The 25,432-nt window shown below is 38.8% G+C and overlaps 2 protein-coding genes across 28 annotated transcripts in view; one reads left to right on the top strand and one right to left on the bottom strand.

The window, feature by feature from the left end:
• The window catches only part of ABI2 (abl interactor 2), a 111,588-nt gene that overhangs the window by 22,411 nt on the left and 63,745 nt on the right, over positions 1–25,432 (top strand). The window lies entirely within an intron of this gene.
• Positions 10,252–10,621, bottom strand: LOC136338292 (small EDRK-rich factor 2-like). Its single transcript, XM_066280516.1, has one exon. The coding sequence runs from the start codon at positions 10,568–10,570 to the stop codon at positions 10,391–10,393; it is 180 nt and encodes a 59-aa protein (XP_066136613.1). The 5' UTR covers positions 10,571–10,621; the 3' UTR covers positions 10,252–10,390.

The following is a 25,432-nucleotide window of genomic DNA, read 5'->3' as shown; positions in this document are numbered from 1 at the left end:
GCTCTCTGTATTTATAAGCATGTGTAGCAAATTCACTCTTTTGGGGCACCCACCCTGTTCCCAGCCCCACTGTTTGTTTGGCAACACCTACCAACTTCATTGTAACAATGAAATGGCACATACTGCTTCGGTAAAGTGATGTCCTTCAGGTACTTGGTGGCTTTTTGGTTATGGATACCCTTGATGGCCTGGGCAGTTTCATGATTGCTCTTGAAGTGAACAAAGATTTGAACGTCTTGATATGCATGGTTTTGTAGGGATTTTCTAGGTCAAATGAATAGCAAATCATTTCCAAGGTCACTGCTTATGGGAAGAATAGATTTTTGTTAATCTATAAAGTCAAGAATTTTTTTTTTTTTTTTTTGCATTTTTCTGAAGCTGGAAACAGGGAGAGACAGTCAGACAGACTCCCGCATGCGCCCGACCGGGATCCACCCGGCATGCTCTGCCCACCAGGGGGCGATGCTCTGCCCATCCTGGGCATCGCCATGTTGCGACCAGAGCCACTCTAGCGCCTGAGGCAGAGGCCACAGAGCCATCCCCAGCGCCCGGGCCATCTTTGCTCCAATGGAGCCTTGGCTGCGGGAGGGGAAGAGAGAGACAGAGAGGAAGGCGCGGCAGAGGGGTGGAGAAGCAAATGGGCGCTTCTCCTGTGTACCCTGGCCGGGAATTGAACCCGGGTCCTCCGCACGCTAGGCCGATGCTCTACCGCTGAGCCAACCGGCCAGGGCTATAAAGTCAAGAATTTAAAGGTATTTTTAATTTCCTGTGTCTTGAAATGCCAAATGTTACTGTTGATTTATACTTTCCCAGATTTGCTTAAGCTTTGGTTAGAAAGGATCTTACCTAGGAGTATAAAATTACCATGTTGTATTTACAAGTAAAGACTGTTGTGAATATTATTTTTAGAAATAAAACTTATTCAATGCTAATTAATTTTTTTATTGAATTTATTGGGGTGACATTGGTTAATAAAATTATATAGGTTTTAGGTGTACAATTCTGTAATACATCATCTGTATACTGTATTTTGTGTTCACCACCCAAGTCAAGTCTCCTTTCATTACTATTTCCTCTCCCCTCTTCTACATCTCCCCCAAAACCCCAAATTGTTCCAGTAATTGCTTGTAAGTAGTAAAAATATATTCTAATGAAAACTAAATACAATATAATTTTTTATAATTTTCTTTTTTTTTAATAAGAAGGGGTTGCTTGTGATAAATGTTTGTAATGTACCTCTGTATGGGCTTTATCAAATAAAATTTCATAATAATTTCTTTCTCAACTACTTAAACCTTTGAGAAATTTAGTGTTGCTGACATGAACAAACCAGAGTAGTTGACCAAATGCTATTTTTATATTTGGCATCTTTTTCAGGTTTGTACTAATAAAAAACAAAACTTTGTTGTGTTTTGAAAATACACATTTCAGTTTGGAGAAATAAATTAAGCATATCTTTGACCCGTCTGTATGATACCATGTTACTAACTGAAGGAATACATCAACTATAAGAAGGAAAGTGAGGAATTGATAAATAAATTGAAATATATCTGCTATATATTTCAGGTTTATCCATTTTTGGAACTGTTCAATCAGAAATACAGCATATTTCTTATTAATTCCTAAAGTCTTTGACTCCTTTGTCTCCTTTTTGTCTTAGATTTAGTAAAAATTTTTCTGTAAACTTGTGCTTTTTTTCTTATCCTATATTTCTATCTATTTTTAGTTAATATCTTGCCTTTGAGGTAAGTGATACTGACCTATAAAGTAGAAAAAGATCAGCTAGCTTACTCTAGGGAGAGCAGGTGTAAAGTAGTAAACCTGACAGGAAGGAGGGAGTGTGTCATTCGTTACATTTTCATCTTGGTCTCTTGCAGTATTAGATTATAAAATTGACCCAGTAACTGACCCTATACTTAATGCCCTTGGTTTTGCTACCCACTTCGTATTCTATAGTGGATTTTTAAATTAATTAATTAATTCATTATTACTGAGCTTGAATTTAGTTTTGTGTAGTTTTTCTTTATTTAGGTAGTAATTTTTTCTGTTGAGTATCAAATGGAGTTTTTCTCTCCTTCTTTAATCCAAGGTGTACATCATGTACTTTTGTTGTTAATTTATTTGGAGGCATTGCATATCCTTAGAGCAAGGGTCCCCAGACTTTTTACACAGGGGGCCAGTTCACTGTCCCTCAGACCATTGGAGGGCCGCCACATACAGTGCTCCTCTCACTGACCACCAATGAAAGAGATGCCCCTTCCGGAAGTGTGGCAGGGGCCAGATAAATGGCCTCAGGGGCCGCATGCAGCCCGCAGGCCATAGTTTGGGGACGCCTACCTTAGAGTAATGAGCTGTTACAAAGAAGGCAAGAAAGTGATAGGTTTGGTTCATGGCCAAACCATAGAAGTGAGTTGAGTGGAAAACTTTTTTTTTTTTAATTTTTCTGAAGTGAGAAGCAGGGAGGCAGTCAGATAGACTCCCTCATGCGCCCAACCAGGATCCACGTGGCAAACCCACCAGGGGGCGATGCTCTGACCATCTGGGGCGTCGCTCCATTGCATCTGGAGTCACTCTAGCACCTGAGGTGGAGGCCGTGGAGCCATCCTCAGCACCTGGGCCAGCTTTGCTCCAGTGGAGCCCTGGCTGCAGGAGGGGAAGAGATAGAGAGAGAGAGAAAGGGGAAGGGGAAGGGGGAGAAGCAGATGGGCACTTCTCCTGTGTGCCCTGGTTGAGAATTGAACCTGGGACTTCCACACGCCAGGCTGATGCTCTACCACTGAACCAGCAGGCCAGGGTGAAAGCTTTTTTTTTTTTTTTTTTTAGTGTAAATATTATGAGATTTAAACTTGGTTCTGCAGTTCTATATTTAGTAACTTATTTGATATTTTTTGCTTTTTTCATCTGAAAATGGGATGGCTGATTTTATTCCAGTTTTGTCGATAAATCAAATGTGCACTGGTTTCAATTAATACTTACTATTTTATGTGAGATTTTGGTGGCTTAGGAAATTAAAAAGAAATCAATAAACTCTGACTTCTGTTCTCAAGATACATCCAGGTTTATAATCCCATAATGGAAATAGGACCAGTATACAGATAACCATAACTTTTCCTAAGTGGCATGATGAAATTACTTGCCAAGGAAAAAGTGCAACAGAAAGTGGAAGATCAAATCTGCAGACATTTATTGACTTCTACAATGTGCTTGCCTTTCTGGTCAATTGAGAGACCAGATATAAAAGCTGTGGTCCCTGCTTTGGAGAGCTGGGTATAGAAATCACTGTACATACGGAATGAGGTTATAGTTTGGAAGTACTTTAGGTTTATTCTTAAACTGTGTATTATATATATAAAACATCTAACTGTTAAGGTTTTTAGGTTTCAAACTGGGAAATTGTAGTTGCTTGTTTAACTACTTATCTTGGCAATGAGTTTTTGGTTTGGCAGTTTGTCCCAGGTCAGACAGTTGTATCAGGAGCATTCACATATAAGAGTTATTTTTTTGTAATGTTTTCAGAATTGTGCCACTTGGATGCTTTCTAGATATTTAAAATTTGGTCATTAACCAGGTTGACCATATATATATTAACATGAAAAATAACTTGAAAAAGAAAAGTTTTAGCAACTGCATCTTAAGTAAAAATAAATGTAATTAAGGTTCAGTGTAGTACTTACAAGTTTATTCATTCCAGATTAAACAAGGAAAGTTCTTTAAAACTCAGTCATTATTTTAATTGGTATGAAGCATGCAGGAGATAATTAGCTTAAGGAAAATGGTAAAAAGAATCAGGCATGATTTATATACAAGCCTTTTATATGAAGAAGTGACTATGGAAGGTTTTTTTGATATGTTTAATTATGTTGTTTGTTGACAGGATAATTAAAAGTGTGTGTGAGTAGATTTATGAACAGAATTTAATTATAGCAAAACCTTAAGTTGTTGGAAACTTTTCCTCAAATTTTTAAACTCAACAATAATTTAATAACACCCATCTGGATGAAGTAAGGTTATTTCTTTTAGTATTAATTTAAATTAAAATTAATAACTTTTTTGTTCCCTGAACCATTTGGAATAAGTTGCTGACCTGATGTCCCATCACTGCTAAACACACTTCATTGTGTTTTTTCTATAAACAAGGATACTTTTGTAGTTAATCACAAAACAGCCAACAAAATCAGGAATTAATATTGATATATTTTACTATTAAATCCTCATATTCTTATTCAAGTTTTACCAACTGTCTAAATCATGTACTTTATTTTATTTTAGTTTTAGCATGCACGTGCATGTGCACAAGAGGGGAAGGGGGAGGACAGATAGGGACAGAGAGACAGGAAGGGAGAGAGATGAGAAACATCAATTTTTTGTTGCACCTTAGTTGTTCATTGATTGCTTTCTCCTATGTGCCTTGACCAGGGCACGGGGGGCTCCGGCAGAGCAAGTGACCCCTTGCTCAAGCCAGTGACCTTGGATTTCAGGCCAGTGACCATGGATCGTATCTATGATCCCACACTTAAGCTGGCAACCTCAGGGTTTTGAACCTGGGTCCATGGCATCCCAGACTGATACTTTATCCACTGCTCCACCACCTGTCAGGCTTAATAATGTACTTTATTAAAAAGGAATTTAGTTTAGAAATATATTACATTTATTTGTTGTGAAACTTGGTCTACTCCAATCTAGAATAGTTCCTTGTTTGCTCAGCTTTCTTTGATTTTTATGATCATAATAACACTTTTGAGGGTTACAGGCATTTATTTTTCTTTGAATAGTATCTTTCAATGTGTTTCTTCATAACTAGATCCAAGTTAATGTAGTTGTGGTAGGAATATCACAGAAATGATGGTGTATTATTTTCTTCCTTCCTATCAAGTTCTTGATTTCAGTTTGTCCTATTACTAATGATTCTTTTCTTTTTTTTTTTTTTACAGAGACAGAGAGAGGGACAGATAGAGACAAACAGGCAGGAAGGGAGAGAGATGAGATGCATCAATTTCTTCGTTTTAGCTCTTAAGTTGTTCTTTGATTGCTTTCTAATATGTGCCTTGACTGGGGTGGGGGTGGGGGACTACTGCAGAGCGAGTGACCCTGTGTTCAAGTCATCAACCTTGGGCTCAAGCCAGCGATGTTTGGGCTTCAAGCCAGTGACCTTTGGGCTGTAGACAGTGACCATGGGGTCATGTCTCTGATCCCACAGACAACCCTGCGCTCAAGTTGGTGAGCCCGCGCTCAAGTTGGTGAGCCCGCGCTCAAGCCAGATGAGCCTGTGCTCAAGCTGGCGACCTCAGGATTTCGAACCTAGGTCCTCTGCATCCCATTTCGACACTGTCTACTGCACCACTGCTCAGTCAGGCATGAATGATTCATTTTGTTTCATCATTAACGATATTTTTTTTTTAATTTTTTTTTTATTTATTTATTCATTTTAGAGAGGAAAGGGAAAGACAGAGAGAGAGAGAGAGGAGAGAGACAGAGAGAGAGAGAAGGGGGGAGGAGCTGGAAGCATCAACTCCCATATGTGCCTTGACCAGGCAAGCCCAGGGTTTTGAACCGGCAACCTCAGCATTTCCAGGTCGACGCTTTATCCACTGCGCCACCACAGGTCAAGCCTCATTAACGATATTTTAATCACTTGATTACAGTTATGTGACAGGTTTTTCCACTGGTAAAATTATTCTTGAAATATTTCTTTTTGTGATTTTTAAGTATGGGAAGATACTTTGATATTGTGTATATATCAATATTTCATTCTTTATTAAACTTTTCAGCTCATTTTATTCATTGGATTATAATCTACTAAAAATTACATTTAATTTAATTGATTTTAAAGGAAGCGGAAGTGGGGGAGAAAAAGAAACATCGATCTGTTCCGTTTTTTTTTTTTGTGTGTGTATTTTTCTGAAGCTGGAAACGGGGAGAGACAGACAGACTCCCGCATGCCCACCAGGGGGCGACGCTCGGCCCACCAGGGGGCGATGCTCTGCCCCTCTGGGGCGTCGCTCTGTTGCGACCAGAGCCACTCTAGTGCCTGGGGCAGAGGCCAAGGAGCCATCCCCAGCGCCCGGGCCATCTTTGCTCCAATGGAACCTCTGCTGCGGGAGGGGAAGAGAGAGACAGAGAGGGGGAGGGGTGGAGAAGCAAATGGGTGCTTCTCCTGTGTGCCCTGGCTGGGAATCGAACCCGGGACTTCTGCATGCCAGGCCGACGCTCTACCACTGAGCCAACCGGCCAGGGCCCCGATCTGTTCCTTTATTTGCCCTGACCAGGGATCAAACCCTCAATCTTTGTGTATCTGGACCATGTATGCGCTAACTCACATCGGCCAGGGCGGTTTATTATCCATTTTTTAATTATTTTGATGCTAACATTGTCCTAGATACAGCCCCTTTTTGTATTTTATTTGGGATGAAAATTTTTTTCTTTGATGTCATATCTCTTGTTTTTTAGTGTTTTAAATAGAGATACAAAATGTTTGCTTACAGTATATGTATTACCAACCAGGGAAGCTTATCCAAGTCCTGGTGTGTGCAGTTTTTTTTGGCTCATTCATGTAGGAATGGGGCTCCTTTGTGACTAACCTTATTACTTGGCTTCTTAGCCCCCGCCGGCAGAGGTCAAATTGATATATTATGTCCCAGAGCCTCTGGTGAATGAAATAGCTGATGTGGCCCTGTGCTTCAAGTATACAGAGTTAGGTTCTTTTACCGGGAAAGTATTTTTAGGATTTGCCCCTTTCTCCCAGGATCTGTTCAAAGGTCAGTCCTTTTTTTGGAATATGTAGGATTTGAACACCCTAAGCCTGTTGACAGTTTCTCATCTCCAATAAACATAAATGTTTAAAGAAAGAAAAGAATCAATTTTTTTTTTCAGAGAGAGAGAGTCAGAGAAAGGGATAGATAGGGACAGACAGATAGGAATGGAGAGAGATGAGAAGCATCAATCATTAGTTTTTCGCTGCGCATTGCGACACCTTAGTTGTTCATTGATTGCTTTCTCATATGTGCCTTGACCACAGGCCTTCAGCAGACCGAGTAACCCCTTGCTCAAGCCAGCGACCTTGGGTCCAAGCTGGTGAGCTTTGCTCAAACCAGATGAGCCCACGCTCAAGCTGGCAAACTCGGGGTCTTGAACCTGGGTCCTCGGCATCCCAGTCCGATGCTCTATCCACTGCGCCACCGCCTGGACAGGCTCTACCAAATTCTTCCGGTGCTACTTACTATATACTTCACCAAGAAGAGTCTTGGTTTAAATACTCGTGAGATATCAAAATGTATTATAGGGAAAAATTTGAAATCAACGTAATAAAGCAGAAGAAATTCTTGCTTAGGACAGACAATAGTCCAGCCACTTCGCTAACCTAAGTAGAAGGGATTAGTAGTTAACATCACAATGTCACAGTAATTATGCCTATATAATATTTGTATGTACTTAGGCTGTAGTTAATTTATATGTAGTTGTATTCTATAATATGGATTATTATAGTTTATATTTCTATAACTAGAACCTAGAACATTAAGAACCTAAAGGATATTTATATAGAGGTAAATGGCTATTTTTTCTCATCAATTACTAATTTATCTTTAAACCAAATTAAAGAACAAAAAAGTGGAGCAAAAAGTTTCTAAGAATCATTCAACTTTGAAGCTGACAGAACCATTGGAATCATATCGTCCAGTATTTCCCCAAACTAACGTTGCATAATATGTAAAAATATTTATGTTGTAAAGTGGATACTGCATAATGTGCCCCTTTTGGACCTATAAAGCACACTATCATTTTAAGTGTTTGGGGAAGTCTTGCAGTAAAGAAACGTGTTTAACTTACCTATATGTAATATTTCATGACACATATTAGTTCTCCAAACTATTTTTGGATGCCCAACAATTATTAATACCACAGCATAGTCTGGGAAATGCTCTTGTAATGTTCTTCTTTTTATAAATCTAGATGCTTATGCCGTTAGAGTTTAAACATTTCTTTTAAAGTTCATCTGTCCCTGGGACACTGCATTTATATTAAAAACTTTTAAGCAGTTACAGTCCAATGTTTAGTGCTTCTTTGCTATTTTTAAATGTCTACTTCCCTTTCCTTCCCAACCTCTGCCTCCCAGATGGCTTAAGACAAAAGTCTTTCTTGCTCATAGAACACTTCCTTTGAATTTAGGAGTCAGTGCTGTTCAGTATAGAAGCTACTGGCCATTTAAATTTTTTTGAATTGAGATCTGTTTTGCATACCTTAAAATTTATCCATTTAAAGTGTACAGTAAGATTATGTTTGGTATATTCACAAGATGGTCCAGTCATCACCACTATCTTGATTCCAGAACATTTTAGTTGCTCCAAAAAGAAAGCTCATAGCTTTTATCAGTCATATCCCCATCCTCTTCCTCCTCTGTCCCCTAGCAACAACAAATCTATCTGTGTCTATAGATTTGCCTGTTCTGGGCATGTCATATAAGTGGGATCATATAATATGTGACTTTTGTGTTTAGGTTCTTTTATTTAACAATGTTTTCAAAGTTCACTATGTTGTAGTACGTCAGTCTATGATTCCAACTGTATAGAGATACAATTCATATGTAATATGATTGCCCATTTTTAAAGTGTGCAGTTAAGGGATTTTTAGTATCTTCACACATATGTACAACCATAACTATAGTTAATTTTAGAACACTTTGATTACCTCAGAAAGAAACCCTGTACCTCCTTTCCTCTTAGCTAATGTACTTTTATTTTGCCTGTACTGAGCATTTCATGTAAATAGAATTGTGCACCAGATGGCCTTTTGTTTCCACTTTTTATTTACTTAGCATATTTTCAGGGTTCATCCATGCTGTATTTTGTATCAGTACTTTCTTTTTTGTGACTGAATGGATGTGTGGCATTTTATTTATGCACTTCTCAGGTGAAGGACTTTTGGATTGTTTTCATGTTGTGGTTGTTGTGAATAATGCTACTATAACATATTACTATAAGATATATAACTTTATAAACATTCAAGTATGCTTTTCTGTGGGCATGTGTTTTCATTACTCAAGTATATACTATACCTAAGAGTGAAATTGTGCGGTCATATGGTAACCTCATGTTTAACCATTTGTGAAACTGCCTAACTTTTCTCATGTGGTTACACCAATTTACATTCCCACTAGTATTGTATGAGGGTTCCAGTTTCTCCACATTTTCACCAGTATGTTTTGATTATAGCCATCTTAATGGGTATTAGGTAGCCTTTTTGTAGCTTTGATTTGCATTTCCCTAACAACTAATGACGTTGAGCACTTTTACATGTGCTTTTTGACCATTGGTGTAGCTTCCCTAGAGAAATGTTTTTCAAATCCTTTGTACAGCCTGACCAGGTTGTAGCGCAGTGGATAGAGCAATAGACTGGGACGTGGAGGACCCAGGTTCGAATCCCTGAGTTTGCCAGCTTGAGTGCGGGCTCACCAGCTTGAACATGGGGTCACTGGCTTGAGTGTGGGATCATAGACATGACTCTATGGTTGTTGGCTTGAGCCCAAAGTCACTGGCTTGTGCAAGGGGTTACTCGCTCTGCTGCAGCTCCCTGGTCAAGGCACATACGAGAAAGCAATCAATGAAAAGTTAAGATGCCACAATGAAGAACTGATATTTCTCATCTCTCTCCTTTCCATCTGTCTCTGTTCAAAAAAAAAAAAAAAAAAAAAAAAAGAAATCCTTTGTTTATTAAAAATTGGATGGATTGCCTGACCAGGCAGTGACACAGTGGATAGAGCATCGGACTGGGATGCTAAGGACCCAGGTTCAAGACCCTGAGGTCGCCGTCGCCAGTTTGAGCGCAGGATCATCTGGTTTGAGCAAAGCTTACCGGCTTGGACCCAAGGTCACTGGTTCGAGCAAGGAGTTACTCAGTCTGCTGAAGGCCCGTGGTCAAGGCACATATGAGAAAGCAATCAATGAACAACTAAGGTGTCGCAACGAAAAACTGATGATTGATGCTTCTTATCTCTGTCTGTTCCTGTTGTCTGTCTCTATCTATCCTTCTCTCTGACTCTCTCTCTGTCTCTGTAAAAAAATAAATAAAAAAGGTTTGTTTTTTAGTTTTTTCATTGTATGAGCTCTTTTTTTTTTTTTTTTTTGAATTACAAAGCTACTTTTAATACTTTGGGGTGAGCCCCACAGGAATAAAAAACACTGGGATGGGGTAACCCCCTCACCCTCAGGAGTGGCCCAGAGGGAGAGAGGCTACCTGAGGGAAAGGAAACACAAAAGGGACCCCCTGCAGACTCAGGGCAAAGGGAATGCCATCGGTGCTGGGACCTGTGAGCACTACAGGAGGAAACGCGAGCGTGGTGGGACTGGCTCCAGGCACACAGGCGAAGGGTAAGAGGGTTGGACATGAAGCCACAAAGCTACTTGGGTTCCTCCTCCTTCTCGTTTGCCTTTTTCTGCTTCTGCTGCATGATCTCCGAAACCCTCTGCTTGCGGGCAGCAGCAGAAAGCCCGTCATCTCCATGCTTTCCCTTAACCGAGTCGCTCTGCTTTTTCATATTCTTCTGGGGGGCGAGCTCACGTTGGTTACCTCGGGTCATGGCGACGGCAGCGGCTCCGGCCTGCCTCCGTTTCGTCCCCTCGTTCACTCCGACGTTGAGCTCTTATATTTTTGATATATGTGCCTTATTATCACAGTGGTCCCAAACCCCCGAGCCGTGGACCGATACCGGTCTGTGGGCCATTTGGTACCGGTCCACAGAGAAAGAATCAATAACTTACATTTCCATTTTATTTATATTTAAGTCTGAATGATGTTTTATTTTAAAAAAATGACCAGATTCCCTCTGTTACATCTGTCTAAGCCTCACTCTTAACGCTTGTTTCGGTCACGTGATGTATTTATCCGTCTCACCCTAAAGCCCTGTTTGTGAAAATGTTTTATGACATTAAACCGGTCCGTGGCCCAAAAAAGGTTGGGGACCACTGTCTTATCAGACAAGATTTGCAAATATTGTCTTCCATTCTCTGGGTTTTCATTTTCTTGATGGTATCCTTTGATATAGAAGTTTTAAATTTTAATGAATTCTTACAGCTATTATTTTTTCTGTGCTTTAGGTATTATATTTAAGAAATTATTGCCTAATCAAGGTCACAAAGATTTATTTTTATATTTTACCTTAAGAGTTTTACAGTTTTAACTTTTACATTTAGATTTTTGATCCATTCTGAGTTAATGTTTGTATATGTTGTATGTAGGTAGGAGTCCATATTTATTCCTGTGCATATGAGTATCTGGTTATGTTAGCATCATTTGTTGAAAAGACTTTTCTTTCCTCATTGAATGAATTATCTTGACATCTTGGTTGAAAATTAAGGATCTTTGAACATATGGACTCTCAATTCTATTCCATTGATTCATATTCTTAAATCAGTACGACAGCACCTTGATTACTTTACTTCTGTAGTTTGGAAATTGTAATATATATATATCTTTCAACATTGTTCTTCCTCAAGGTTATTTTGGCTACTCTGCATTCCTTGAATTTCCAACGAATTTTATGATCACTTGTTAATTTCTGCCAAAAAAGCTGCAGGGATTTTGATAGGGATTGTGTTGACTCTATAGATAAATTTGGGAGCCATCTTAATGATACGAGATGATCCATGAACCAACCCCCAAGAGTACCCCTTTACCTTTATTCCATATGTCCAGATGTTTATCTCCATATGTTTATACTCATATCCAAATGTTTGGACATTTCTATAACAAATAGTGACTTTTGTTTTCTTACACCTTTTCTCATCTTCTCAACATAACTTATACCAGTTTTGGATTTATTCATATGTTTATTACTTGCATTTAAATATTCACAGCTAAGCATACAGTAGACTGATTCTACTTATTAATTAGTTATCTTTTTTGACAGAGACAGAGTCAGAGAGAGGGACAGATAGGGACAGACAGACAAGAGAGGAGAGAGATGAGAACCATCAATTCTTCGTTGTGGCACCTTAGTTGTTCATTGATTGCTTTATCATATGTGCCTTGACTGGGGGTGGGGGGGCTACAGCAGAGCAAGTGACCCCTTTCTCAAGCCAACGACTTTGGGCTCAAGCCAGTGACCATGGGGTCATGTCTATTTATCCCATGCTCAAGCCAGGTGAGCCTGCGCTCAAGCCAGCAACCTCGGGGTTTTGAACCTGGGTCCTCCGTGTACAAATCCGTCCACTGCACCACTGCCTGGTCAGGGTGATTATATTTCTTAAGCAAAACATACTGCTCACAAAATTAGGGGATATTTCAAAATGAAATGAAGTGATAAAATATCCTCTAATTTTTGTGAGCAGTATATTTTCCCTCTTGGCGCTAATAAATACCTCATTTTTGGCTGGCTTGCTTAATTATGTATCTATCTATAGTCTCTAAACTTTCTCCTGGATGTATAAATCTTACCTCAACATAGTATAAAACATATCAGTAATCTAGCAGTTGTCAAGAACTGTGAAGGATCTGAAATTTAACCCTATCTGGGACTAACAGCCAGCTACAGTGGCTGATGTGGTAGAAGATATGAGACTTCTGGGTCAGAGACATACGACTTTATTACTCACAGGAATACCATTAGCCAGAAGATCAGCATCTTCTTGCACTGTGCTTGTTCCCCAAACCCCAGTTTACAGTGTGATATGAAGAGTGCCAGGTGATATCTTCATATGTATTGGGTTATTTTTTGGAAGGAAGCTTGAATTTAGGGAACCTGAATCTTTTATTTTGGTTAGTATGCATGCCTTCCCTTTGCTAAAGATGGAGATGCTTTTTTTTGTCTTCCAAGACCTTTCTGTACAGTGGTTCCTTGTCTATCGCAGGGGTTAGGCTCCAGAACCCCCGCAATAGGTGAAAGTCTGTGAAGTAGCGACCTTACATTTATTTTACTATTTATATATATATTTTAAGGCTTTGTAAACTCTCCCACACTCTTATAAACCTTTCCCACACTGTTAGTAACCTTTCCTGCACTTATTTTGCCATAAAAATAATTAAAATAATATATAAAAATACCTGTATACCACAAAATCCCACAGTAAAAATCTGATACAAAACTAGATATATACAATTTAAAAATCTGCGATACAGTGAGACTGCAAAAAGTGAACTGCGATATGGCAAGGGAGAGTGTACAGATATCCTTGAACGGATAGTCGAACAAGACTACCAATGCTTCTGCTTTCATAGGGTACAGAAATGCAAATATCCACAGAGAATTTTCTCTCATTATCAGTTTCATTTCCACCCTCAAGATACCTACATATTTCTTGGAGCACTTGATCATCTTCTCCAATCAGGATTGTCTGGATTATTAACATTTTAGTCCTATAGCATAGCTGTCATCTCAGAAATTTCCTTTGCTATCAATCTTGGATTTCTTTTTGCCTCTTTGATGTAGGTCCTATTTTCTGTTTCCCATGCTTCTTTCTTAGCTTTCTGTTTTGAGGATGTACATCCTCCAGTACTTCCTGAGGAAAAAATACACGGAATATTTTTAAAAATTGACATTTTGTGTGCTGACAAATTTTATTCAATTTTCACCAGGTTAATGGTTTGACTAGATATAGAATTATAGGTTGGAAAGAATTTTTTTCTCATATTGTGAAGGCATTCTTCAAATTTTTTCATTTTCTACTAGCTTTTGGTGTTCTTTTTGAGATGTCAAGCACCATTTTGATTCCTGATTCTTTGTATGTGATCCCCCCTCCCCCACCTTCCTCTCTGGAAGCTTATTGAATCAGTTATTCCTCATGATGTTCTTTGATATGGGTCTTTTTTTCATTAATTGTGCTAATCATTTGATGAGAATATTTAATGGACATTTATATTCTTTAGCTCTGGAAAATTAACTTGTATGATTTTGATGGTTGTGTCAGCTGTGTTTTCTCTTTCTTGTATTTTTATTAGAGTTGGATCTTTTGTTTTTTTTTTAATTTTATTTTTATTTTATTTATTCATTTTAGAAAGGAGAGAGAGAGAGAGAGAGAGAGAAGGGGGAGGAGCAGGAAGCATCAACTCCCATATGTGCCTTGACCAGGCAAGCCCAGGGTTTCGAACCGGCGACCTCAGAGTTGGATCTTTTGGATTGAGCCTCTAATTTTTTGTGTGGTTTTATTTCCCTTTAAAATGTCTCTTTATTGTTATTTTAATGGGGGTTGGAGGGTGGTTCACCTAGGCACAAGTGTGATTAAATGCCATGTTTCATAATACATTTTAAAATGCAGTTATTCAAATTTTTTCAATCATACTTGTCAAGTAGTAGGATAGCACTAGAAGGATTACAAGAGTTTTTGTGCTTATATCTGCCTGACTTTTGGGGGAAGAGGTATCTGGAATATATATATATATATATATATTTTTTGCATTTTTCTGAAGCTGGAAACAGGGAGAGACAGTCAGACAGACTCCCGCATGCGCCCGACCGGGATCCACCCGGCATGCCCACCATGGGGCGACGCTCTGCCCACCAGGGGGCGATGCTCTGCCCTTCCTGGGCGTCGCCATGTTGCCACCAGAGCCACTCCAGCGCCTGAGGCAGAGGCCAGAGAGCCATCCCCAGCGCCCGGGCTATCTTTGCTCCAATGGAGCCTTGGCTGCGGGAGGGGAAGAGAGAGACAGAGAGGAAGGCGCGGCGGAGGGGTGGAGAATCAAATGGGCGCTTCTCCTGTGTGCCCTGGCCGGGAATCGAACCCGGGTCCTCCGCACGCTAGGCCGATGCTCTACCGCTGAGCCAACCAGCCAGGGCGGTATCTGGAATATTTTTAAAGACAAATGAGTAAAGGTGAGCTTATCTGCTTTTAAAAAGCAAGTTTCATGTCAGATTTACCAAACAGATTTATTTTTTCCTAATCTCAATAGGTACTATTATAAAACTTGTGATTTGTCACTTTTTAGATATGCATGTATAGTTTAATCTAAATGATCTATTTCCAAATAATGCTCAAAAAATGAATCGTAGTATTTCATAGCTGAAACTGATGTCATAATCTAGTCTTTTCAATGTAACATGTAGTAACTTGAGTCCTTGAGAGTATAAGTGACTTATGACAGCCATATAAGATAGCAGAGCTAGAATAAGAACCCAAATGCCATATCTTCTCATTATTTTCTAGAAACTCTACTTTGGCTTTAATGATAATTTTTCCTAAATAGTCAATCACAGTCACAGCAAGTAACTTTATTTTCTGAATCTCAAACAGCTTAGTCTTTGATCACCTGTCCCCTTCCCCCCCTCTCTCCTCTGACACTTTATATGTGTAGGTGAATATCAAGTTTATTATCTCAGTTTCCAGTTAGACTGTATATAGCTGGTCTAGGCAGATGACATAATACCTTGTGTATTTTAAAGGTGACATGTTATTGAGAACTGAAGCCAGTATGCATGAAACTATTAAAAGCATTTTTAAGTGTTTTAAGATTCTTTGGCTTCAAGTGACAGAAACTCATATTGAACAAAAATAACAAAAATGTGAATTTACTAGTTACTAATTAGACTACATGAAAAAGCAGGAATTACTGGAATCAAGGACTCTGTCTCTCATTTCTGCATGTTGGCTTATCCTTTATAATAGGCATATTCCATGAACTGTGAGACATCCTTACATGTGTTTCAGACCTCACATAACTGAGATAAGAGAAAAAGAAAGCTCTCTATTTTGGAATTAGTTTGAAAAATTCAGGGAGGTTTCTATTATCATGGTCCTGTCTCTCAAACAAGGTCACTCTAGCTTAGAGTGGACAAAGTATTGGAATTGGCCTAGTGTAGGTCAGATGCTGGGTATGCGGTGGGGAGGAGTTATTTTCTCTTTTCTATCAAGATGAAAGAATGCTTCTCAGACAAAAACGTTAAATATTTTTGTAAAGATCACCATCAGTCTTTTTACATATATCCTTATATTTCCCTTAATTCCATATGAATTTATAACATCTTCTAATTCTCAAGTTGATAAATGAATTTTTTTTTTATTATAAATTCACTTGACTTCCTATGAGTGACATCTTAATTTTATTAGTTAAGTGTCTCCAGATCACATTTCATGATGGAAAACGCTGTTGGGAAGGTTCTTATAGCAGACTTGTTTCATTTATAATTGTTCTGTGGTAACTTAAAGATCATAAGGAATGTTTTCAATCTAAGTTTCTCCCTGTTTTATTCTTTTATTTATTTTTATTTATTATTTTTTTGTGTCTCTGTGTGTTTAGGAATAGTGTGTGTATGTGTGTGTGAGTGGTGTGTGGGGGGGTGCTTGCCGCCAGGCATCTCTATACCTTGGGTCTTTTAAACCTTTATCCACTGAAAAATTTTAGAATGTTCTATTTGCAGTTTCTTTCATTCACAGAATCTGCAGAGATTCCAAGTTATACTTTGCTTTATCTGAAAGAATATTTTTCATCTGTGTAGTAAGAAAAATATATATCATATTCTAAAATGTGTATGTAGGAATATATGTCTTGTTATTCTGGCATTGTCTTTTATGAATATGATAAAGGTAGGTATTTTGAAGTGGAAGCAATTTTATACTTAAGGCACTTTGTAAGTGTACTGTTCATTCTCTTTATCTTGTTAGGATTTTAAGAAAACTTTTTAAATGATTTAAAAATGATTTATATTGTGTAAGGTTTTATGTCAAAGGTTTTAGGTTCACAGCAAAATTGAGATGAAAGTATAGAGATTTCAACACCTCCATCAGAGTGGCACATTTGATAACCTACACTGACACGTCATTATCATGCTAAGTCCATAGTTTAGGGTCCACTTTTGGTGTTATACATGCTATGGGTTTTAACAAATGTATAATGCCATGTATTCATCATTAGTATATCATACAGAGTGTTTTCACTGCCCTAAAAATCCCGTGTCACACCCATTCATCCCTTCCTCTGACCACCCAGTGATCTTTTCCACTGTCTCCATGCTCTTTTTCCAGAATGTCATATTGTTGCACTTTAATTAGTATGTAGTATTTTCAGATTGGCTTCTTTCTCTTAATCATATGCGTTTAAGGTTCCTTCATATCTGTCATGGATTGATGACTCATTTCTTTTTAGGGCTGAATAGTATTGCATTGTAAAATGTACCCTGTCACCTATTGAAGTATATCTTTGTTGTTTTCCAAGTTTGGGCACTGAATAAAGCTACCATAAACATTCATATATAGTTTTTTTTTTTTTTTTTTTTTTAACAGAGACAGAGAGAGAGAGTCAGAGAGAGGGATAGACAGGGACAGACAGGCAAGAACGGAGAGATGAGAAGCATCAGTCATTAGTTTCTCATTGCGCATTGTGACACCTTAGTTGTTCATTGATTGCTTTCTCATATGTGCCTTGACCGCTGGCCTTCAGCAGACCGAGTAACCCCTTGCTCAAACCAGTGACCTTGGGTCCAAGCTGGTGAGCTTTGCTCAAACCAGATGAGCCCGCGCTCAAGCTGGAGACCTTGGGGTCTCGAACCTGGGTCCTTCCGCATCCCAGTTTGATGCTCTATCCCCTGCGCCACCGCCTGGTCAGACATGTATAGGTTTTTGTGTGGACAGAATGTTCCTCTGTCTTTTTTTTTTTTTTTTTTTTTTTTTACTAAATTAAATAAGATTTTAATAACAAAGATTTTGAAGCAACATTAAAATTTTTCCAAAGAAGGATGGCTAAATAAACTGTGGCAGATTCTTTACATATTATACAGTAGTTAAAATGACTAAAATAAAAAAAAATGGAATATTGAACAACAAAAGCAAATAGAAGGATAAATATGGTATGACAACACTTATAAAAAGTAAGAAACATATAAAACAATACTATGTTACATGCATATGTAGTAAAACTATTAAAATGTCCATGGTAAGCATCAAATTCAAAACAGAGGCTACCTCTGAGAACAAAGGGACAGTAATGTGATAGGGACAGAGTGCCCACGGTTCTATTATACCTGTAATGTTTTATTTCTAAAAGGGAAAGTGGGCATATAAATGTTAATTTCCTTATTATCTATATATATATATATTTTTTTTTAATATATAAATAAATTTTTATTTTAATGGGGTGACATCAATAAACCAGGGTACATACATTCAAAGAAAACATTTCCAGGTTATCTTGTCATTTAGTTATGTTGCATACCCATCACCCAAAGAGAGATCGTCCTCTGCCACCCTCCATCCAGTTCTCTCTGTACCCCTCCCCCTCCCCTCCCTCTCTCCCTCCTTCCCTCCCCCCACCCCCCATAGCCACCACACTCCTGTTCATGCCTCTCAGTCTCGCTTTTATGTCCCACTAATGTATGGAATCCTGCAGTTCCTGTTTTTTTCTGATTCGCTTATTTCACTCCGCACAATGCTACCAAGACTCCACCATTCCGCTATAAGTGATCCAAAGTCATCATTTCTCCTAGCTGAATAATATACCATGGTGTATATGTGCCCCATCTTTTTCATCTAGTCCTCTATTTTTTTTACAGTGATTAAAAGCCTTTAAGCAAACTCTTGGCCAATACAGCAAGAATCCATAAATGAGTAGTGTCCTTAACATGTTCCCCAAGTCCAAGTTGGCCCCCTCACCATGCCAAATCCCTGAAAAATGCAACCCAACCACAGTTCAGTCTGTTAGGAGCTGTCACAGGGAGCAGGAGTCCAGGAACGTTCCCCACAGGAAAAGTCCGTATGGCACTGGAATTGTTGTCACCATTCTATACTTTGCAGCTCATGTCCAAGTCCCACTGACCGCTGCTTCTAGCTGGTAATGATTCAGGTAGACTGGAAAAAGCCATTTGCAGCATGCGTGGATATGGAGCTTCTGTTCTCCTCTGCCTGGAGAGTTGAGACCAGGTTGCTTTTCCCTGGAGCTCTGTGACTGTGGCCTGGTAAAGAGAACCTTGGGATACACTAAGCTGGGTGGCAAAGGTAAATTCATAATACAAGTTGGCAAAAGGAGGAAAGAGAGCTCTAAATTAAGAGTAGGTCCCAGCCTGAAATATGACTGGGGCATTGAGGTAGGAGGAATAAAGGAAACACTATATATTAAGCAAAGCAGCAGAAAATAGGACTATCAACACCCACAACAGAGATCTTTGAGGGAAGAATAAAGAACCTGACTATTCAGGCAAAACATAGTTAAGTGGCCCTTGTGCAAATGAGATCAGTTTACCTGCTTCTTGGAAGAAATACCCTAGGCTCGTCCACAGTGTCGTAGATGGGGTCGACGGCCCTGGGCACCTTCAGCCTTCAGTGGCAAACCCCAGCATTCTGGGCAAGGTTAGGTCATAGGTGGCTGGAGCAGGCCTGGAAGAGACTGAACCCTCCCTTAGAGGAGCGAGGGGGAAGCCCACCTTCCAGTGTCCCTGTTTCCTCACAGTAGAGGTGTGTAAGCCTGGCAGGCTTTAGCTCAATGACCTTCCTTTCCACTATTGAAGCAGGACCCAGATGGCATCCTATGAGACCCCTTTGTGGCGCTGGAGCCTTTAAGGGTGTATCCTAAAAGCTGGTAGTTCCCCCTGATCTCTATTGGGCTTTTTCTGCCTCTAGGTATCTTAAAAGCCATTCTCAGAAGATCTCGCTGAGGGGTTTGAGGATCCTCATCCGCCTATATAAATCTTTTCCATATATCTGGAGCTATTTGGAAAAAAGACAGAACAGTGTTATTAGCTAGATCTAATAAAGAAGGTAGATTTGGTGTCTCCTGTTCATCAGCTTTCAAAAGAAATGTAAATTTTTTTTTTTAAGTAAAAAGCATGATATGGTAGACCCATCGGAGTCATTGGCCTGGTGTGCAGGATTCCCGGGTTCGATTCCCAGCCAGAGCACAAAGGAGAAGCGCCCATCTACCTCTCCACCCCTCCCCCTCTCCCCCCTCCCGGTCCCTCTCCTCCCGCCCACAGCCAAGGCTCCACCGGAGCAAATCCACCCTGGGCACTAAGGATGGCCCCATGGCCTCCACCCCAGTTGCTAGAATGACTCCGGTTGCAACAGAGCAACATCCCAGATGGGCAGAGCATTCCCCCCGGTAGGCATGCCAGGTGGATCCCAGTCAGGCGCATGCAGGAGTCTGTCTGCTTGCCTCCCCATCCCCATCCTCAGAAATATACAAAAAAATAAATAAATAAAAGAAAAAATACAAAAAAAAAAAAAAGGGGGGGGGGCATTCCCTTGTGCTAAAGCACCAGGAAGCATGGAGTGAGCTTGAGTATGTCCTATGAAACATGGAGCTCTATGTTTACATATAAGTATTTGAAGAAGGAGGAACTGCTGAAATAGTTTGTCAGCATTTGTCCCTAAGACAGCAGTCTTTATAGTGGGAACACCATACGTAAATATTTGCTGTCTGTCTATAGATTAAGGGGGGGATATGGCCAATGCTGAAAAGCCATGATCTTTGTGCCCCTCCCCTCCCCCAACCCCCTCCCACTCCTCCCCCCACCCTGTAACCCCAACACTGTTGTTCATGTCTCTGAGTCTCATCTTTATGTCCCACCTATGTGTGGAAACATATAGTTCTTAGTTTTTTCTGATTTACTTCTTTCACTCAGTATAATGTTATCAAGGCCCATCCATGTTGTTGTAAAAGATCCTATGTCATCATTTCTTATGGCTGAGTAGTATTCCATAGTATATATATACCAAAGCTTTTTAATCCACTCATCCTCTGATGGACACTTGGGCTGTTTCCAAATCTTTGCTATTGTGAACAATGCTGCCATAAACATGGGGGTGCATTTCTTCTTTTCAAACAGTGCTATGGTGTTCTTGGGGTATATTCCTAACAGTGGTATAGCTGGGTCAAAAGGCAGTTCGATTTTTAATTTCTTGAGGTATCTCCATACTGTTTTCCACAGTGGCTGCACCAGTCTGCATTCCCACCAGCAGTGCAGGAGGGTTCCCTTTTCTCCACATCCTCGCCAGCACTTATTCTGTGTTGTTTTATTGATGAGCGCCATTCTGACTGGTGTGAGGTGATATCTCATTGTGGTTTTAATTTGCATTTCTCTAATCATTAATGATGTTGAACATTTTTTCATATGCCTATTGGCCATCTGTGTGTCCTCTTTGGAGAAATGTCTATTCATTTCTTTTGCCCATTTTTGGATTGGATTGTTTGTCTTCCTGGTATTAAGTTTTACAAGTTCTTTATAAATTTTGGTTATTAACCCCTTATCAGACGCTATGTCAAATATATTCTCCCATTGTGTAGTTTGTCTTTTTATTCTGTTCTTATTGTCTTTAGCTGTGCAGAAGCTTTTTAGTTTGATAAAGTCCCATTTGTTTATCCTGTCTTTTATTTCACTTGCCTGTGGAGACAAATCAGCAAATATATTGCTGCGAGAGATATCAGAGAGCTTACTGCCTATGTTTTCTTCTAAAATGCTTATGGTTTCATGGCTTACATTCAAGTCTTTTATCCATTTTGAGTTTATTTTTGTGAGTGGTGTAAGTTGGTGGTCTAGTTTCATTTTTTTGCAGGTAGCTGTCCAGTTTTCCCAACACCATTTGTTGAAGAGGCTGTCTTTACTCCATTGTATTGTCTTACCTCCTTTGTCAAATATCAGTTGTCCATAGAGCTGTGGGTTTATTTCTGAGTTCTCTGTTCTGTTCCATTGATCTATGTGCCTGTTCTTATGCCAGTACCATGCTGTTTTGAGTACAATGGCCTTATAATATAACTTGATATCTGGAAGTGTGATACCTCCCGCTTTTTTCTTCCTTTTCAGGATTGCTGAGGCTATTCGTGTTCTTTTTTGGTTCCATATAAATTTTTGGAATATGTGTTCTATGTCTTTGAAGTAAGTCATTGGTATTTTCATTGGTATTGCATTGAATTTATAAATTGCTTTGGGTAATATAGACATTTTAATGATGTTTATTCTTCCTAACCATGAGCACGGTATATGCCTCCACTTATTCGTATCTTCCCTGATTTCTTTTATCAATGTTTTATAATTTTCTGAGTACAAGTCTTTAATCTCCTTGGTTAGATTTATTCCTAGGTACTTTATTTTTTTGGTTGCAATGGTAAAGGGGATTGATTCCCTGATTTCTCTTTCTGACAGTTCATTATTAGTGTATAAAAATGCCTCTGATTTCTGAGTATTGATTTTATATCCTGCCACCTTGCCAAATTCTTTTATCAGGTCTAGTAGTTTTTTGACTGAAACTTTAGGGTTTTCTATATACAATATCATGTCATCTGCAAATAATGATAATTTTACTTCTTCTTTTCCAATTCGGATGCCTTTTATTTCTTTTTCTTGTCTGATTGCTGTGGCGAGGACTTCCAGAACTATGTTGAATAAGAGTGGTGAAAGGGGGCAACCCTGCCTTGTTCCTGATCTTAAGGGGATAGCTTTTAATTTTTGCCCATTGAGTATTATATTGGCTATGGGTTTGTCATAGATGGCCTTTATCATGTTGAGGTATGTTCCCTGTATTCCCACTTTGCTGAGAGTTTTGATCATGAATGGGTGCTGGACTTTATCAAATGCTTTTTCTGCATCTATTGAAATTATCATGTGGTTTTTCTCCTTTCTTTTGTTTATGTGATGAATCACATTGATTGATTTGCGAATATTGTACCAGCCTTGCCTCCCAAGAATAAATCCTACTTGATCATGGTGTATGATTTTTTCCATATATTGCTGGATCCGGTTCGCTAATATTTTATTGAGGATTTTTGCATCTAAGTTCATCAGGGATATTGGCCTATAATTTTCTTTTTTTGTGTTGTCTTTGCCTGGTTTTGGAATCAGAATTATGCTCGCCTCATAAAAGGAGTTTGGAAGTCTCCCTTCCTCTTGAATTTTTTGAAATAGCTTGAGAAGGATAGGAGTTAGTTCTTCTTTGAATATTTGGTAGAATTCACTTGTGAAGCCATCAGGCCCAGGACTTTTCTTTTTTGGGAGTTTTTTGATAGCTGTTTCAATCTCATTTGTTGTAATTGGTCTGTTTAGGTTTTCTGATTCTTCCAGATTGATTTTTGGAAGATTATATGATTCAAGGAATTTGTCCATTTCATCTAGGTTGTCTAGTTTTTTGGCGTACAGTTCTTCATAGTATTTTCTTACAATATTTTGTATTTCTGTTGTGTCAGTTGTTATTTCTCCACTCTCGTTTCTAATTTTATTTATTTGAGTCCTCTCTCTTTTTTTCTTGGTGAGTCTTGTTAAAGGTTCATCGATCTTGTTTACCTTTTCAAAGAACCAGCTCCTGGTTTCGTTGATCCTCTGTATTGTTTCTTTAGCCTCTATGTCACTTATTTCTGCTCTGATCTTTATTATTTCCTTCCTTCTACTAGCTCTGGGCTTTACTTGCTGTTCTTTTTCTAGTTCTTTTAGATGCAGGGTTAAGTTGTTAATTTGAGCTTTTTCTAGCTTCTTGAGGTATGCCTGTAATGCTATATACTTCCCTCTCAGGACTGCTTTTGCTGTGTCCCATAAATTTTGAGTTGATGTATGCTCATTATCGTTTGTTTCTAGGAATTTTTTAATTTCTTCTTTGATCTCAATGTTAACCCATTCATTGTTTAATAACGTGCTATTTAGTTTCCAAGTGTTTGAATGTTTTTCAATTTTTCTATTGTGGTTGATTTCTAGTTTAATGCCATTGTGATCAGAGAAAGTGTTCGATATGATTTCAATCTTCTTAAATTTGTTGAGCCCGCTTTTGTGCCCTAACATGTGGTCTATTCTAGAGAATGTCCCATGAGCGCTTGAAAAGAATGTATATTCTGCTCTTTTAGGGTGAAAGGTTCTGAAGATATCTATTAAATCGAGTTCATCTAATATGTCCTTTAAGTCTGCTGTTTCTTTGTTAATTTTCTTTCTTGAGGACCTATCTAATGATGTTAATGGGGTATTGAAATCTCCTACTATTATAGTATTGCTGTTGATCTCGCCCTTTAAGTCTATCAAAGTCTGCTTTATATATTTAGGTGCTCCTATATTAGGTGCGTAGATATTTATAATGGTTATATCTTCCTTTTGTATTGCTCCCTTTATCATTATGTAGTGACCTTCTTTATCTCTAACTATGGTCTTTGTTCTAAAGTCCATTTTGTCTGATATAAGTATTGCTACCCCAGCTTTTTTTTCATTTCCATTTGCATGAAATATTTTTTTCCATCCTTTTATCTTCAGTCTGTGTGCATCTTTTGATTTAAGGTGTGTCTCTTGTAGACAGCATATGTATGGGTCCTGTTTTCTTATCCACGCAGCTACCCTATGTCTCTTGATCGGATCATTTAATCCATTAACATTTAAGGTTATTACTGATATGTAACTGTTTATTGCCATTTTTTTTCTTTAAAACTGTTTTTCTCTTTTGCTATATTCTTTTCTTCCTTTGATCTGTTTACAACAGGTCCCTTAGCATTTCTTGCAGCCTTGGTTTGGTTGTAGTGAAATCCTTTAGTTTTTTTTTGTCTGTAAAGCTTTTTATTTCTCCTTCAATTTTAAATGATAGCCTTGCTGGATAAAGTAGTCTTGGTTGTAGGTTCTTGTTCTGCATTACTTTGAATATTTCTTGCCATTCCCTTCTGGCCTCAAGTGTTTCTGTTGAGAAGTCAGAAGTCATCCTTATGGGGGCTCCTTTGTAGGTGATTGTCTTTTTTTCTCTAGCAGCTTTTAATATTTTCTCTTTATCATTAAGCTTTGGTAATTTAATTATGATGTGTCTTGGTGTTGGTTTCTTTGGATTTCTCCTTAATGGAGTTCTCTGTGCTTCCTGAACATGTGAAATATTTTCCTGACTTAATTGGGGGAAGTTTTCCGCTATAATATGTTTGAACAAAGTCTCTATCCCTTGTTCTTTCTCTTCTTCTTCAGGAACCCCTATGATGCGGATGTTATTTCTCTTCATGTTGTCACAGAGCTCTCTTAGAGTTTCCTCAGACTTTTTGAGTCTCTTTTCTTTTTTCTGCTCTGCTTCCGTGCCTTTATTTATCGTGTCCTCTAACTCACTGATTCGATTCTCTGCTTCATCCATCCTGCTTTTAATTCCTTCCATTGTATTCTTTATTTCAGATATTGTATTTGTCATTTCTGTCTGATTCTTTTTTATTATTTCAATGTCCTTTTTTATATTTGTTATCTCTTTATTTAGGTTTTCGTAATGGCCATCTATGGTGGTTCTAATATCTTTGAGCATCCTAACAATCGTTATTTTAAACTCTGCATCTGGTAATTTGGTTATATCTGATTCACTTAGGTCCTTTTCTGGGGATTTCTCTTGGTTTATTTGTGTTGTATTTCTCTGCCTCCGCATTTTCTCTTCACGAGAGTGGCTTTGATCACGTGCTCGGGTGCACAAGGGTTGGTGGCCTTGGCCTTTGCCCCGCCCCCGTGTGTGATGTTATGCTCGGTCCTGAGGGCACTGGCGAGCACCTTTGCTCAGCTGCGGGTCTCCGCCTGTTTCCGAGCTTTCACCCTGCCTTTGCA

Source organism: Saccopteryx bilineata, chromosome 5 (genome assembly GCF_036850765.1).
Source record: "Saccopteryx bilineata isolate mSacBil1 chromosome 5, mSacBil1_pri_phased_curated, whole genome shotgun sequence".
Classification (NCBI taxonomy): domain Eukaryota; kingdom Metazoa; phylum Chordata; class Mammalia; order Chiroptera; family Emballonuridae; genus Saccopteryx; species Saccopteryx bilineata.
The sequence above is the reverse complement of the archived record's forward strand: the minus strand, read 5'-3'. Positions and strand labels throughout refer to the sequence as shown.